The sequence below is a fragment of the Osmerus mordax genome, chromosome 16 (genome assembly GCF_038355195.1).
Source record: "Osmerus mordax isolate fOsmMor3 chromosome 16, fOsmMor3.pri, whole genome shotgun sequence".
Classification (NCBI taxonomy): domain Eukaryota; kingdom Metazoa; phylum Chordata; class Actinopteri; order Osmeriformes; family Osmeridae; genus Osmerus; species Osmerus mordax.
Window position 1 is genome coordinate 3,693,077 of NC_090065.1, and position 14,465 is coordinate 3,707,541.

The 14,465-nt window shown below is 48.3% G+C and overlaps 1 protein-coding gene across 1 annotated transcript; it reads left to right on the forward strand.

Moving 5' to 3' along the window:
• Positions 1-84: 84 nt before the first annotated feature.
• Positions 85-14,385, forward strand: prkci (protein kinase C, iota). The gene is made up of 18 exons (XM_067252513.1): positions 85-385; positions 4,324-4,445; positions 5,419-5,508; positions 6,154-6,204; positions 6,357-6,442; positions 6,654-6,782; positions 6,972-7,029; positions 7,284-7,339; positions 7,953-8,129; positions 9,236-9,333; positions 9,469-9,555; positions 9,644-9,779; positions 9,919-10,006; positions 10,185-10,310; positions 10,409-10,488; positions 10,620-10,709; positions 11,970-12,085; positions 12,445-14,385. Exons 1-18 carry the CDS (start codon positions 303-305, stop codon positions 12,530-12,532), a joined length of 1,761 nt encoding a protein of 586 aa, XP_067108614.1. The 5' UTR covers positions 85-302; the 3' UTR covers positions 12,533-14,385.
• Positions 14,386-14,465: the final 80 nt, after the last annotated feature.

Below are 14,465 nucleotides of genomic sequence, written 5' to 3' on the forward strand. Positions count from 1 at the left end.
TTCGTTTCATTAGCAGTAGTGTTTTCAAGTTATCCGTCCACCCCTAACATTCCGTTGATGGATTAGTCCATCGTTAGGCCTCTGCAGTAGGGAGTTGTTTAGCGGATACCTTCAAGTTTTATCAACTTTACATGTGGATTTTGTCTATATATGAAGTCGTTTTGAGTCCGTGAACATAAATAGTAAGTTAGATATTAGATTTATTCACCGACGCAAGAAACAATTCTGAGTGTGGTACACTTCGAAGTTGAGTGAGAAGGAAGGGATCCTCGGTGACTGGGGTTCCGATCTCGGCAGAGCCTATGATGCCGACGTTGCGGGACAGCACTATGTCCCATCCCGGCGAAAATCCTCATCAAGTCCGGGTTAAAGCCTACTATAAAGGGTTAGTACATCAGCTACTGTTATGTCGTTGTAAAAAGTTTATTTGTAGCGTTATTTTGTTGCTGGCTTGAATGTATAGATTCCCAGTTAGCTTGTTCCATTAGCTATCGTTATTGTAATCTTAATGCTAATTTGCTAGCTAGCTAGGTCTTTCGGTAAACTTGACAGCGTAGTCAAACACTGAAACTATCCAGACATTTATCTGGAGTATGCGCTAACTTGTTAACCAGCTGCTATAAATCGTTAGCTAGTAGTTTAACCTCGTAATATACCCATGCATTTGTCATGGTTGGCTATATATAGAAATGTCTATAAAGTAGCGTATGTTTAGGCTATCTAAAGTAGCCTCTAACTAAGCTAGTTAGCTAGCAACTGTTAACTAGACTAGTTCAGTGGCTTTTCTACTGTGTAGCTAGAAACTCATTGGGGGCAGAATGTTTTTTCTTGCTAGCTAACGCTAACTAGATAGATACTTACAGGTTTCAGAAAAAGGCAAGGAATCAAACCACTGTAACGAGCAGGTACTTGCTAACATTAGCTAAACAACAAACAAGTTAGCTACAGTAACTGTCCCAGCTCAATCTTAACCATGTTTGATGATGTATTGATAGAAGCTACATGGGGACTTACTGTAATTGCATCAATAATTTAATTCTAGCTAGTTCGTTTACTGATCACTAGCTTTTTAAACATGTCGCTTCTCAGATTTTTTGAATAGGTTAAAGATATGGTATGTTATCATATTTACACCATCCATCGTATTGACCGGTCAAGGCCGACACATCATCTGTTTGCATTTATTGATCTATTAAAAGTGTGATCCATTAAGATTAGAGCTAGTGTATCCAATATGTTGCCATAGTACCCCATCTGTGATTAAACCAAAGCCTTTAGTTCATTCAAGACTGGAAAAACGTGTACTACAAGTCACTTCTGCCAGACCTGTTGTAGTTCCCATTCCGTCATGTGACACACCCCGTAAGCTATCTAGTATTGTCCGTGACTGCTGCATAAAAAATGATAAATATTTCTGTAGTGTAGAGGAATCCCATCTACGTGCAAAAATGAGATAACACAATACATGGCTATTCAAGTCTAAACCCAATCATTGTCTTCAGACGATAGAAAGAAGTTAAAGTCAGAAATGTGTTGCAGTGGATATACATTGGTTTAATTAGATACCACCAGAGCTGTACTCAGTATTGTACATAAGACAGACAGTTCTACTGTATCCCTAGTCCATTCATTCCTATTTTCACTTACATAGTCAGCCAATCAGGGTCAGATGCACATTGTTTGGTGTCTGTCTGTGGCAGTCTCAGCCTGTCACTATCATTCGGTCCGTTGACAGATTGCACTGATAAAGAGCCAGCCGCTTGCAGCGTCACAGAACAACAGGTTTACTTGTGAAAGACTCCCAACGTCGGTACATAAGGAATGGCTATTATCTGGATGGCGTTGAGCATGCCTTCGTTTCTAATAATCGTTATTAAGAGTCTCCATGCTGGGCCTGTTGTTTTTGCATGAAGCTGGGATTACGTTGGTCTGACTAAACCGTTTGTCTTCATCCCGTTCGACCTGCGAGCGCCGCATGACTTTTCAATGGGCCAGTATCTGCTTCAGTGCTCCAATGCCTTGTTTTGTTAGAAGGAAGGGAAGCATTTCTGTCCTGACATCATGTTGTTTCTCGGTAAAAGGCCCCCCAAGCTAATCACTCACGAAACCGTGAACACCCAACCCCCCATCGTCCACTTACATCATTGTAAAAGTCATAACCAATGACATCCGGTGTCCTCGCTGCTTATGTCAACGTCAACTGCTCCCTTTATTTAAGGGAGACTGTGTAGACTCAAGTCTTTTACAAGAACAACTCTGTCAGTGACTGCAACTACCCATGACGACAAGTGGAGGACAGACGGGTTAGCTGTGTTGCTTGGAGACGGCAGCATCCCTCTACCACATGCATTCAGGCACACACGTGAATGCGTAGGGTGTGTTGTTATGGAGATGCGGGGGGGTCATCCATGCCAGACAGCTACAACAGAGTCACGTGTGCGTTTGTGTGTGAATGCGTGTGTGCGTGTTGCTTGCTGAGGCACCCTGCTCCCCTCCCTCCTTGCCTGAGTGATCACCTGTAACAATCCTTCTGCCCAGCAGAGGGGGCTGTTGCAGGGACAGAGCAGTTCTGCTGCCTGATCTGACACTCTCTCTCTCTCTCTCTATCTCTCTCTCTCTCTCTCTCTCTCTCTCTCTCTCTCTCTCTCTCTCTCTCTCTCTCTCTCTCTCTCTCTCTCTCTCTCTGTGTCTCTCTTTCTTTCTCAGACAGTAGAGTGGATTGAATGGAATGTTATGCCTTTCCTGTTACTCACCTTTAATGGGTTTCGGCACAATCCAGCCGTATTACTCACATATTTAAGCATATGCTCATATCTGCATGTTGCTCACTTCCTTGAGAAGCTTGGTGCGTGCCATCGCTATTTCTCATGTGTTGCCTGTGTGTGTGTGTTCCCGCCTGCTTCATTTCCTCATGTATGTATCCAAATGAATCAGCGAGAGGCCTAGCAACAAAGCAGGTCTGTGGGAGTGTGGAGTTCCCAGACTGATGGCTAACACTCCTCCCTGTCAATGATTAACACCACCAGGGCTGAAGGGGAGGGGAGGAGAGGGGAGTGAAGGAGAGGAGAGTGAAGGAGAGGAGAGTGAAGGAGAGGAGGGGAGGAGAGGGGAGTGGAGGAGAGGGGAGGGTAGGGGAGGAGAGCGGAGGGGAGGAGAGCGGAGGAGAGCGAAGGAAAGGGGAGCGAAGGAAAGGGGAGGAGAGGGGAGTGGAGGAGAGCGAAGGAGAGGGGAGGGTGGGGGAATAGTATGAGCTTTGTCAGCCAGATTTCTGCCTGCTCAGAGCTCTTCAAACACAAACACGACGAGTTTTTGAACATCAACCACAGGCTCGGGCCTGATGGTTACCTTTGATACAGCTAACCTACGCGTGGGATTGTTGTGAGTTAATGCAGGATTCTGAGATACCAGGGCCTTGTGAACAGTGCGTGCAGTCTGTGCGGTCTGTGCTTGGTCTTGTTTGGCTGAGCTGATTGGGAGGAGGGGAGGTCTTGCTCTGTACTTGGCTCTGTGCTCAGAGCAGCCCGTGTCCTTGAACATATGCTCGTCTGCGTGCGGGTCACTCTTGGTGGTTCGGTTTATCGGCGCGCCGTAAAGATTTCCCGTGGATGGGATCGGGGCTTCTCTTTGATGACTGTTGTAAAGAGAGTGAGAGGACTGCCCTCAGGGGTCAACGGCTGCGCTGGTCTCTCTCCTTTCACCCCCCCCCCCCCCTCCGCCTCTCTCGCTGCCTCTTCCATCCAGCGGTTCTCTCCCGCCCTTCCTCCTCTCCCCCTCAGCCCTCCTCGGTTCCCGGCCGTCTCCCCAGGGAGGGCCTGGTGCAGGCAGCGAGGCCTCGCCGCCTGTCGCCTGTGTCGCTGTAAAGCACGGCGTCCGCCTCGTAAACACGCTGTCATTGGGCAGAGGGCGCCGAGCAACCTGGGTCATCAAACCCACAGCTGGGGGTAGGGGGCGGGTAGGGGTGGGGGGTAGTGAGAGGGGGGGGGGGGGGTAGGGTTGGGTGGGGGAATGGGAGTTTAGAGAGGACAGTGATAGACTCAGAAACACACCTGCAGGCTCCTGTTACACACACGCCTGCCCGCAAGTCCCCCCCTACACACACACACGCACACACACACACACACACACTGGGCAGCTGGTCGTAATGATTGATGATGCCAGGATAATTGGGTAGCCTGGCTGAGGCTGTCGCTGGGAGATGTTTCAGTCTGTGAGAGATAGTGAAGTATCTATTGACTCTCCAGCTGCTGTGTTGTGGCCAAGATGGCAGAAGTTGTTTGTGACTGAAACAGTGTGTCCCTAACTGTCCACCCCGCTTCTCTCCAGGGACATCATGATCACCCACTTTGAGCCCTCCATCTCCTACGAGGGTCTGTACCTGGAGGTGAAGGATATGTGCTCTATGGACAACGACCAGCTCTTCACCATGAAGTGGATCGACGAAGAAGGTAGGCCAAAACCAAAAATCACATATATATTATAAAATATGTGTTGGGCTTTATTGGACAGAGACCGTTAGAGGTGGACAGGAAATGTAAAGGAGAGAGAGAGGGGAACACATGCAGGAATGTCTCGGGGCCAGAATCGTTCCGGGCCTTAGCCTGTACAGTATGTGCTCTACCCGGTCAGCCACCTGGTTGGCCGTGTTTCTTCTTTGTCTCTTCTCTGCCGCCAGACATCAGCCTCTGTTATGTCTGTTCAAACATCCATGTGACCTAGGTCTGTCAGTCCTCCATCCATCCACATGTGCTCTACCTAACATATGAAAAGGAATGTCTCTGAATTTGCATTCACACTATCCACAGTCAGCATCATGCAGAAAGTTCAACACAAACTCTTTTGTATTGATATCCAAATTACTTAATTATTGATATTTCGATTAGATATACAGATTCCTTCACCTTTATCCAGGGACAGGTAATAAAAGGAGGCCTATTCTTGTCCTACGGTATGTACCAAGTATGTTCTTTGCCGAAGATATTAAATATTGCCTACACAATCTGGTGTTTGTTCTAGTCGAGCTAGACTAGTCTGAGTCCGTGTGTAGTCAGTCACGGCACACCGAAGCTGTCACCGTGACGACGGTGACATCAAGTTGTTTGACTGAGGGAAAAGGTCAGGCTGCCCAAACTAATTAGCATCAGAGCCTTGTGCAGCACCAGAAGAGAACCGCAGGGTTAATCACCATGAACTCCTCTAGTTCCAACGTGCGCCACCTCCCACGCTCTCCCACACACACGGCCCTCACGTGTTGTCTGCACTTGGAACAGTCAACCAAGGCTGGAGCTGGAACAGAAGATCCTGGTAGATCCTTGAGCAATCTGGAAGGTTCTGAGGCATCTACAATACTGGATACGAGGAGACTTCAAACGTTACCGAAGGTTGCCTGTCGTGTGTTGACCTGTGACCTCTGCCCCCCAGGTGACCCCTGCACAGTGTCCTCTCAGCTGGAGTTGGAGGAGGCCTTGCGCCTGTACGAGCTCAACAAAGACTCTGAACTCATCATCCACGGTAAGCTTGAGCCCAGACTCAGACCCAACCACTAGTCCAGCTCATCACAATGTACACAAACATGGCACTCCACTCCACAGATCTGCAGGCAAACCGCCCCCACAGGTGAAAGACAGTCAGGGCTGAGGAGAACCGTTCTTTCAGACCCACCTCTTCTTCCCGTGAACACGCAGGGCAGGGCCAGGACTGGGAGCGGGGGGAGATATTAACTGTGTGATTGACAGGGACGTGGTTTTGTGTGTTAACCCAGAGAGCAGGAGAGGGGAAGACGGACTGGAATTGTGTTTAGTTTAATCAAAGCGGGGAATGATAGGAGAGGTGAGAGGTCAAGAGCACCGTGGGTATGACAGCGGAATGATGGGGGGCGGGGGGGGGGGGGGTGTTAAAGTGTGCTTTGTGAAAGGGAGAGCATCCCTTCACCCCTCACCTCTGAGACGCGCACACACACACGCACACACCCCGTGTCACCACATTAATGCTCCCATCTTGATGTTTATCTGTGAGCACGTGTTCGGTGCTATAGCAGGAATACATTACACATTCATTGAACATAAAGGAAATCAACAAGGGGTTTTAGCATCAGAAGGCATGAGGTGTAGTTGTGAAGCTAACAGCTTGTTGTTCATGTGTTCCCTCCGCCTGCAGTTTTTCCCTGTGTACCAGAGAAGGCAGGCATGCCGTGTCCAGGAGAAGACAGTAAGTTACCGCTCTACCTGCCCTCTATGTCCACCCACCTTTTACAGTCCTCCTGAAACTGGATACGTGTAGCTGCTGGTCAGCACTGTGGGCTGCTGATGTAGCCACACACACACACACCTGACCACCTTACCACCTGTGTTCCCCTTCAGAGTCCATATACAGGCGTGGGGCGAGGCGGTGGAGGAAGCTCTACTACGCCAGCGGCCACGCCTTCCAGGCCAAGCGCTTCAACAGGGTGAGTGTGGACCTCCTGCACGGTTACGCTGCATTACTTAACACCCATCATCCTTCAAACAAGCGGGACAAACCCTGGATGACATGAATACATCGATAGTTCATGTACACGAAGGTGGATCTCACTACATAGATATATATAATACACAGTGCGTGTGGATGATGCATTCCTCTCCTCCCTCTGTCTCTCTCTCCTGCTGTCGTCCTCGTAGCGGGCTCACTGCGCCATCTGCACAGACCGTATCTGGGGTCTTGGTCGCCAAGGTTACAAATGCATCAACTGCAAACTGCTGGTCCACAAGAAGTGTCACAAGCTGGTGACAGTGGAATGTGGCCGACCGGTGAGATGAATGGAGCCAGCTCCAGCCAGTGTTGCCTCTTTACTGTGCTCTCTAGCTTAGTTTGTTGGGATATGCTGTGGTGTATACACAGTCGCTGTTTGGTGAAGGATTAGAGAGTCTGTTTTTACATGAAGCTGTTTTGTCGACCAGATTTGTATTGACGTGTGGTCTTTCTCTGCGTGGTTTTAGGAGCCGTACATAGGACCAGGTCCTGGCCAGGCATCTGTAGAACACCATGAGCAGCCAGGTAACACTCTCTCTCTTTCTCTGTCTCTCTCTCTTTCTCTCTCTCGTTCTCTCTCTCGTTCTCTCTCGTTCTCTCTCGTTCTCTCTTACACTCACTCTCACACACAAACACACACACCTTAGACATCTGTAAGCAACCCAGCCGCAGCAGATCATTAATGAGACGGACAAAATGAATCGATTTGAATGTGACCGCTGTCTTTTAATAATTTAGTCTCTCTCTCCCCGTCACTGTGGTGTCTCCCCCCCCCCCAGGCCCTCAGAAGAGAGACTCCAGAGAGAGCCTGACCTATGATGGAGAGGAGAAAGAGGTGAGTGGCTTCAGCTAGGACAAATGACTCCCAGTCAGTTTATCGTGTGTGTGTTTAGGTAAGATTGACAGTATTATGACCCCGTGTGCACGTCTGTGACAGGACACCCTTGCGGTGGTCAGTATGGATTTCCTATAGTGGAGCTTATAAAGCAGCCTTTTATCAGGGCCTCTCAGAACAGGGCTCTGATTAACAGCCGGCAGCAGACACAGAGCAGTGCAGGCAGCACATGGCACACTCACAGACACAGACACTCACACACACTCACACATACACACACTCACAGACATGCACAAAGACCCACACACACACACTCACAGACACAGACAGACCCACACACAGACCCACACACAGACCCACTCACAGACATGCACACAGACCCACAGATACACACGTATGCACACACTCACAGACACACACAGATGAACAAGATGGAACCCGGAGATAGCGGCTGAATAAGAGGCCCCTCAGATAGAGACGGAGCGAGGCCGTCCAGATAGAGAGATCGTCATGGTGATGGAGCGGGCCTCGTGGATCTTAGCAGCGGGGAGGATGACAAGAAAGATGGCTAGATAAGTCTGTGTGTGTTGTCCCTCCCCCTCCCCCCGTCCAGGCGAGGAGCAGCAGGGACACGGGGAAGTCGGCCTCCAGCCTGGGGCTGGTGGACTTCGACCTGCTGCGCGTGATTGGCCGAGGCAGCTACGCCAAGGTGCTGCTGGTGCGACTGAAGAAGACGGAGCGCATCTACGCCATGAAGGTGGTGAAGAAGGAGCTGGTGAATGACGACGAGGTGAGTTAGGGCTGCCAGGGTGGAGGCTGCCAGGGTGGAGGCTGCCAGGGTGGAGGCTGCCAGGGTGGAGGCTGCCAGGGTGGAGGCTGACAGCGTGGAGGCTGCCAGGGTGGAGGCTGCCAGGGTGGAGGCTGCCAGGGTGGAGGCTGCCAGGGTGGAGGCTGCCAGGGTGGAGGCTGCCAGGGTGGAGGCTGCCAGGGTGGAGGCTGACAGGGTGGAGGCTGCCAGGGTGGAGGCCAGCTGGCTGGAGTGGCTTCCTCACACCCTAGCCCCAAAACAATCACACAAGATGCTTCTTGGACCGAAAGAAGAAGAAAACTAAATATATATATATTATAGTATTTATTTAGCAGTCATGAAAACAAAAGTTTCAAAAAATCGATGTACACGTAGATTTGAACCTAAAGTCTTTTGATCTGAATTCAAATGCTCTACTATTGAGCTATACCCAGTTAAGATGAGAAACAAAGGGCCTCTCAAAACGTTAGTTGTTGTCACGTATCGGCGACATCAGACTGTGGCTCCAGTCTGCCAGGACATGGTAAACACACCCGTGAAAGGTCTGATGAAACATCTGGATGGATTTGAACGCACACACCAAATGACACTGTCCGTGGCAACAGGAGTCTTTAGCGCTGATTAGCTGCACTTGGCGTGATTGACAAATCGACAAAACGCTACCTAATCAATACCCCTCAATCTCTGTGTCGATGTGAGCAGATTTCACCTCCAGACTTAAACCTCTTCCCCCCTCCCAGGACTGATACCTGGCCCCTCTCCCTGCTCCAGCAAACATGTCCTCTCTCTCTCTCTCTCTCTCTCTCTCTCTCTCTCTCTCTCTCTCTCTCTCTCTCTCTCTCTCTCTCTCTCTCTCTCTCTCTCTCTCTCTCTCCCCCTCCCCACAAACAGGTTTTGATAAATTCCGTATTTGTACTCTGTGACAGCATCACATATTACCGACAGTAGCGGTGTCATTTCCTCAGCTGTCTTACAGAGCGTCTGCGTGTTTCAGATACGCCACTTCCCTGCGCTGTTCTGTCGCGTTTGGATGATTGATGATCTCCCGTCCCTAGCAGTGCCTCAGTCATGTCTGTGTTGTGTTGTAGGACATAGACTGGGTCCAGACAGAGAAGCACGTGTTTGAGCAGGCCTCCAATCACCCCTTCCTGGTGGGGCTCCATTCCTGCTTCCAGACAGAGAGCAGGTGAGCCTGACCTTTGACCTCAGGGCACGTCAGTGCTCAACTTTGCTTCCTATTTACAGCTCAGGCAAACACAGTTAAAGATCAAAATGTATGCTTTTCATTATATCTAGATATTTTTTCCTCGCTATTACGCAGGCTATTCTTTGTTATTGAGTACGTCAACGGGGGAGACCTGATGTTCCATATGCAGAGACAACGGAAGCTTCCGGAGGAACATGCTAGGTAAGAGAGGTCGCACCCACAGCTGTTCTATATTAGGGGCGCTTGTTTTGTTTCTGTTGAGCTGCAGCTGTCCCCTTTCCCTTCTCAGGTTCTACTCGGCAGAAATCAGCCTGGCCTTGAACTACCTCCACGAGCGAGGCATCATCTACCGAGATCTGAAACTAGACAACGTGCTGCTGGAGTCTGAAGGACACATAAAACTCACAGACTACGGCATGTGCAAGGTGTGTGTGTGTGTGGTAAACTTTTCAAATGGTAACGCTGAAGTTATTTATTTGTAGCTACCTTCTTTTGCTTCAAGGTGTGTGTGTCCACTCTGTCCTGAGGGGGGCGTGTTCTTAATAATGTGTGTGTGCATTACAGGAGGGTTTGAGACCAGGAGACACAACCAGCACTTTCTGTGGAACCCCCAATTACATCGCACCTGAAATCCTCAGAGGAGAAGACTATGGTATGACTTGGAAGTCGCTTTGGATAAAAGCGTCTGCTAAACGAATAAATGTATGAGAGCAACAAAAAAACAGTGACGCATACATATGAATAACAAATGAACATTTGCTGATTTTTGCGATGAAATCAGGTTGAGGCCGTTGTGTTGTGTAAGAGTATAACGAGGCTGTGTGTCCCAGGCTTCAGCGTGGACTGGTGGGCCCTGGGGGTGCTCATGTTTGAGATGATGGCTGGCCGCTCGCCCTTCGACATCGTCGGGAGCTCCGACAACCCTGACCAGAACACCGAAGACTACCTCTTCCAAGGTACACATTACCCATCCTCAATCCACTCTACACACACACACACACACACATACATACGCCGTATGCCACCCTCGTGACCCTGTGTCTCCCCTCTGCAGTAATATTGGAAAAACAGATCCGAATTCCCCGGTCGCTGTCAGTCAAAGCCGCCAGCGTCCTCAAGGGCTTCTTAAACAAGGTAACAAGCGATCAGGCCGCTCCAGATCAGTCCTAACGCTGTCATCCCCCACACCAGCCTGTCCGCCGCCACATAATGAACCCCACGTCCTCCTCCTCTCCCTTCCTCTCGTCTGTCACGTCCTCCCCCAGGAGCCCAAGGAGCGTCTGGGCTGTCATCCGCAGACAGGCTTCGCTGACATCATGGGCCATCCGTTCTTCCGTAATGTTGACTGGGATCTTGTAAGTCACACCGCTCTTAGCGCTCTCTCCCTCCCTCTCTCGCTCTGTCTGTCTGTGCCGCTTGTGTCTTGAATTCGGACCAATTGTAGCTCCAAACCAAACCAGATTTGGGTCATTTTCCTGTCGTTGAGATGGTGAGTTGTGCTGGTGAAGTTTACACCTCTATCACCCTGCTGCTACGGGGGAGGGGGATGAATTGACTGAGAACGCAGACAAAATGTAGGTCAGTTGTAAGTGCAGAGGTCACTCAATCTGCTTCCCAACTCTCCTCAGGCAGGTGGACTGACTGACTGACTGACTGACTGACGGGGTTAAAGGCCGACTGAGACAGGCACTGAGAGATGCAGGCGTTTAGTCAGCACAGATGGGTCGACATGTGGACAGAGGGACAGAAAGACACGACAGGTGGAAATAAAAGCAGATGGAGAGACAGACAGACAGACAGACAGACAGACAGACAGAGGAGGGGACTAGAGGGAGGAGCAGACAGACAGACAGACAGACAGACAGAGGAGGGGACTAGAGGGAGGAACAGACACAGACAGACAGACAGAGGAGGGGACTAGAGGGAGGAGCAGACAGACAGACAGAGGAGGGGACTAAAGGGAGCAGACAGACAGACAGACAGGGGAGGGGACTAGAGGGAGGAGCAGACAGACAGACAGAGGAGGGGACTAAAGGGAGCAGACAGACAGACAGACAGAGGAGGGGACTAGAGGGAGGAGCAGACAGGCCTGGCGAGGGAAGCGACCGGCCCAGGGAGCTGCCAGCAGCAGCGTGACCTCTCTTCCTCTGTTTGGTCTGGGCTGCTGGGACTCAGTCGTCACACTGTCTGGAGGGATCAGGTTACGCTTTCCCCTCCAGCCTCCCCTGGCCTGGCCCCGCTTGGCCTGCTGCACCCCTGTCTGCCTGCAGGGGGGGCACCACTGCTCAGCTGCCACCATCTGTTCCTGGGAGTGGAAAGAAAGAGATTAATGCTGTAGCTTTCCTGACACTACTAAAACTATTGGTTTTAATGTATATGTACCTATGGAAAGGGTCGTGAGAGCACTTGACTGCAGATCAAGAGATTTCAGGTTCAAATTTCCTCTTGTGTCATATTTATAAGGCCTTATTACACATATTTAGCGGTTGCTGTGCTCTCTGTACAACAACGACATTAAACTACATGGAAAGAAACTAAATAGCTTCAAGGAGTAGACTGTCGATGATGATGATGATGATGATTGATGATATGAATGTTGTTGGTTGCTGTTTCAGATGGAGCAGAAACAGGTGGTGCCCCCGTTCAAGCCCAACATATCTGGGGAGTTTGGATTGGACAACTTTGACGCCCAGTTCACCAACGAGCCCATCCAGCTTACACCTGATGACGAGTGAGTTAAACACCACAGTGTTTCCAGGTTCAATTGAGATTTCATGATACGACCTAGTCATATTCCTTTGATAAGATGATAAAAATAAATACAAAATCCCAAATAGGGAGTCAGGTGGCTGAGCGGTTAGGGAATTGGGCTAGTAATCTGAAGGTTGCTGGTTCGATTCCTGGCCGTGCAAAATGACGTGACCTTGGGCAAGGCACTTCACCCTACTTGCCTCAGGGAGAATGTCCCTGTGCTTACTGTAAGTCGCTCTGATAAGAGCGTCTGCTAAATGACTAAATGTAAATAGCCTTCCTAAACATTTTTTTTTTTTTTTTTTTTTTTTACTCTACTCTTCTGTTCCCATGCACCAGTGATGCGGTTAAGAAGATCGACCAGTCGGAGTTTGAAGGGTTTGAGTACATCAACCCCCTCCTGATGTCTGCTGAGGAGTGCGTGTGAAGCAGCGTAGGCTGTCTCCAGCAGCTCCTCAGAGTCACACATCTCTGCATGGTTACGCCACATGGTTACGCCGCATGGTTACGCCACATGGTTACGCCACAGCGGCTGCATCTTCATCATCATCCTTTTGTCGGAAAGCCAACTGGCCCTCAAGCGATGCTAATTTGCCAAACCAATCTCACTCTCTGCCATTTATAACCACTAGACCTTAAAGCGTACCTTTTCTCTGATTTTTTTTTTGGTTTTTGTACAAATCTGCACTGGTATCAGTTTTTGGTCTTTGGCCAGTTATCTCAGTAGCTCAGAGGCTAAAGGGTTGGTAAAGTTACTGGACACGACTGGAGGGGGGAAGAGGGAAAGAGAGACTACTGAACCCTTCCTCTCTTCTCCACGGGTGATGTTTTGATGCTTATTTTATCTGTACATATTCAAGCACCATTGAGGTTATACGTTAGAAAAGGCCTTTTAGCTCCAAGCGCGAGATGACTAGAGACTTCATCAAAACCAGTTTTCGTGATGTTGTCTTCATGGGTTAGCTTCACACCTCATTCGTACAGGAGGGGACAAAAACACTAGCCTTTTTTTAAGAAAGAACAAACAAACAAAAAAAACACATATATATTTTTTCGCTTTTTTATTTAATGAATGACACACAGCAGTCTCTCTATACAATGTCTGAAGTGTTAAATTCAAGCCTGTTTTCCTCTCAGAAACAGGTTTGTTCCCTGTCGAGGAAATGCACAGTTGTAAACGAAGAGGGTTTCCGGAGAAATCCAGCAGCCAACACTAATATACATAGACAAATGACAAACTGTGAAAGAAATAGTTAACTGTTCAGTGGGGTGGGGGACGGAAGTTGACCTAGGGCTGGTGCACTAACTACGTGTATCCATCCAGACTAAAAACCCTCCTTGCAATCTATGTTCACACACGACAGGACCAGATAAATAATTTCCTGAAATAAATAAAAATATGACGTCTTGGTGGTACGCTTAGAAGGTACAGTATACACAATAGGAAGATGAGCTGTCCTAAGATTAGTCATAGAATATATATATTTACAGATTTGTTTGTTCATTTTTTTATGATACAATGCCTTTCTGAAACTGTTTGTTATATTCCTTCTTTTCCACTGCGTTTTATTATTTTTCTACTGTTTCTCCATTCCATATATGTCCAGTTTGAATCCAAATGCTGGGGGTGATTGTTGAAATGAGTGCTTCAAATCCCAGACCAGATGTATGTAATATGACCTGTTTGATGGGGGATTGCCAGGGCTATGTGCTTGAACCCCTTGACCGCTCTGAGGTGGACAGTGAAAACCTTAAACTGGATCTGTTTTAAAGAGAATGGATACTCGTTTATTTGAACACTACTTTTACTCATGTCTTCACAATTGAGTCCCTGATCATGTTCTTAATGAAACAACTAAATCTATATATTAGCACTCACCTGCTTAAAAGACATTGACTCTGTTGTTAGATCAAAAATTTTAACAAGACAACCTTTTCCAGTCAATGTTTTAGAGAAAGTTTATAATAAAATGTTTATAGGGGCAACGTGGTGATTGGAGGAACGAGCACACTTGAGAATTTGAATAATGTTACACAAAAAAGTCTTTTGTTTAGGTTTTGTTACAGTTTTCTTAGATATAATTTACTGTCAACTCTAATTATCACTACATTGATTCCTCCTAATTGTTATTGGGTGAGTCCTCTGGAAACAATTGGAACAGCTGGTAATGATGCAAGGTATCTGGGAGGATTAAAATCTCCAAGAGAAACCTGCTGATTCTTATTAACAGTATGTTAAAAACACACAAAGATAACGTGAATTAAAACTGTTTATTTCCATTGTTTTGTATGTTCTTTTATTTCTTTTCGCGTCATTGTAAGAGGCGAAGATACATTTTTCTGAAGGGTGGAAGGCTATG

What these genes read in the sequence shown, in the direction of transcription:
- prkci (XM_067252513.1), top strand. Translation starts at nt 303, where the DNA reads ATGATGCCGACGTTGCGGGACAGCACTATGTCCCATCCCGGCGAAAAT. An exon ending in GTAATGTTGACTGGGATCTT is followed by an intron (nt 10,710 to 11,969) that starts GTAAGTCACACC and finishes TTGCTGTTTCAG; the next exon opens with ATGGAGCAGAAACAGGTGGT. An exon ending in CAGCTTACACCTGATGACGA is followed by an intron (nt 12,086 to 12,444) that starts GTGAGTTAAACA and finishes CCCATGCACCAG; the next exon opens with TGATGCGGTTAAGAAGATCG.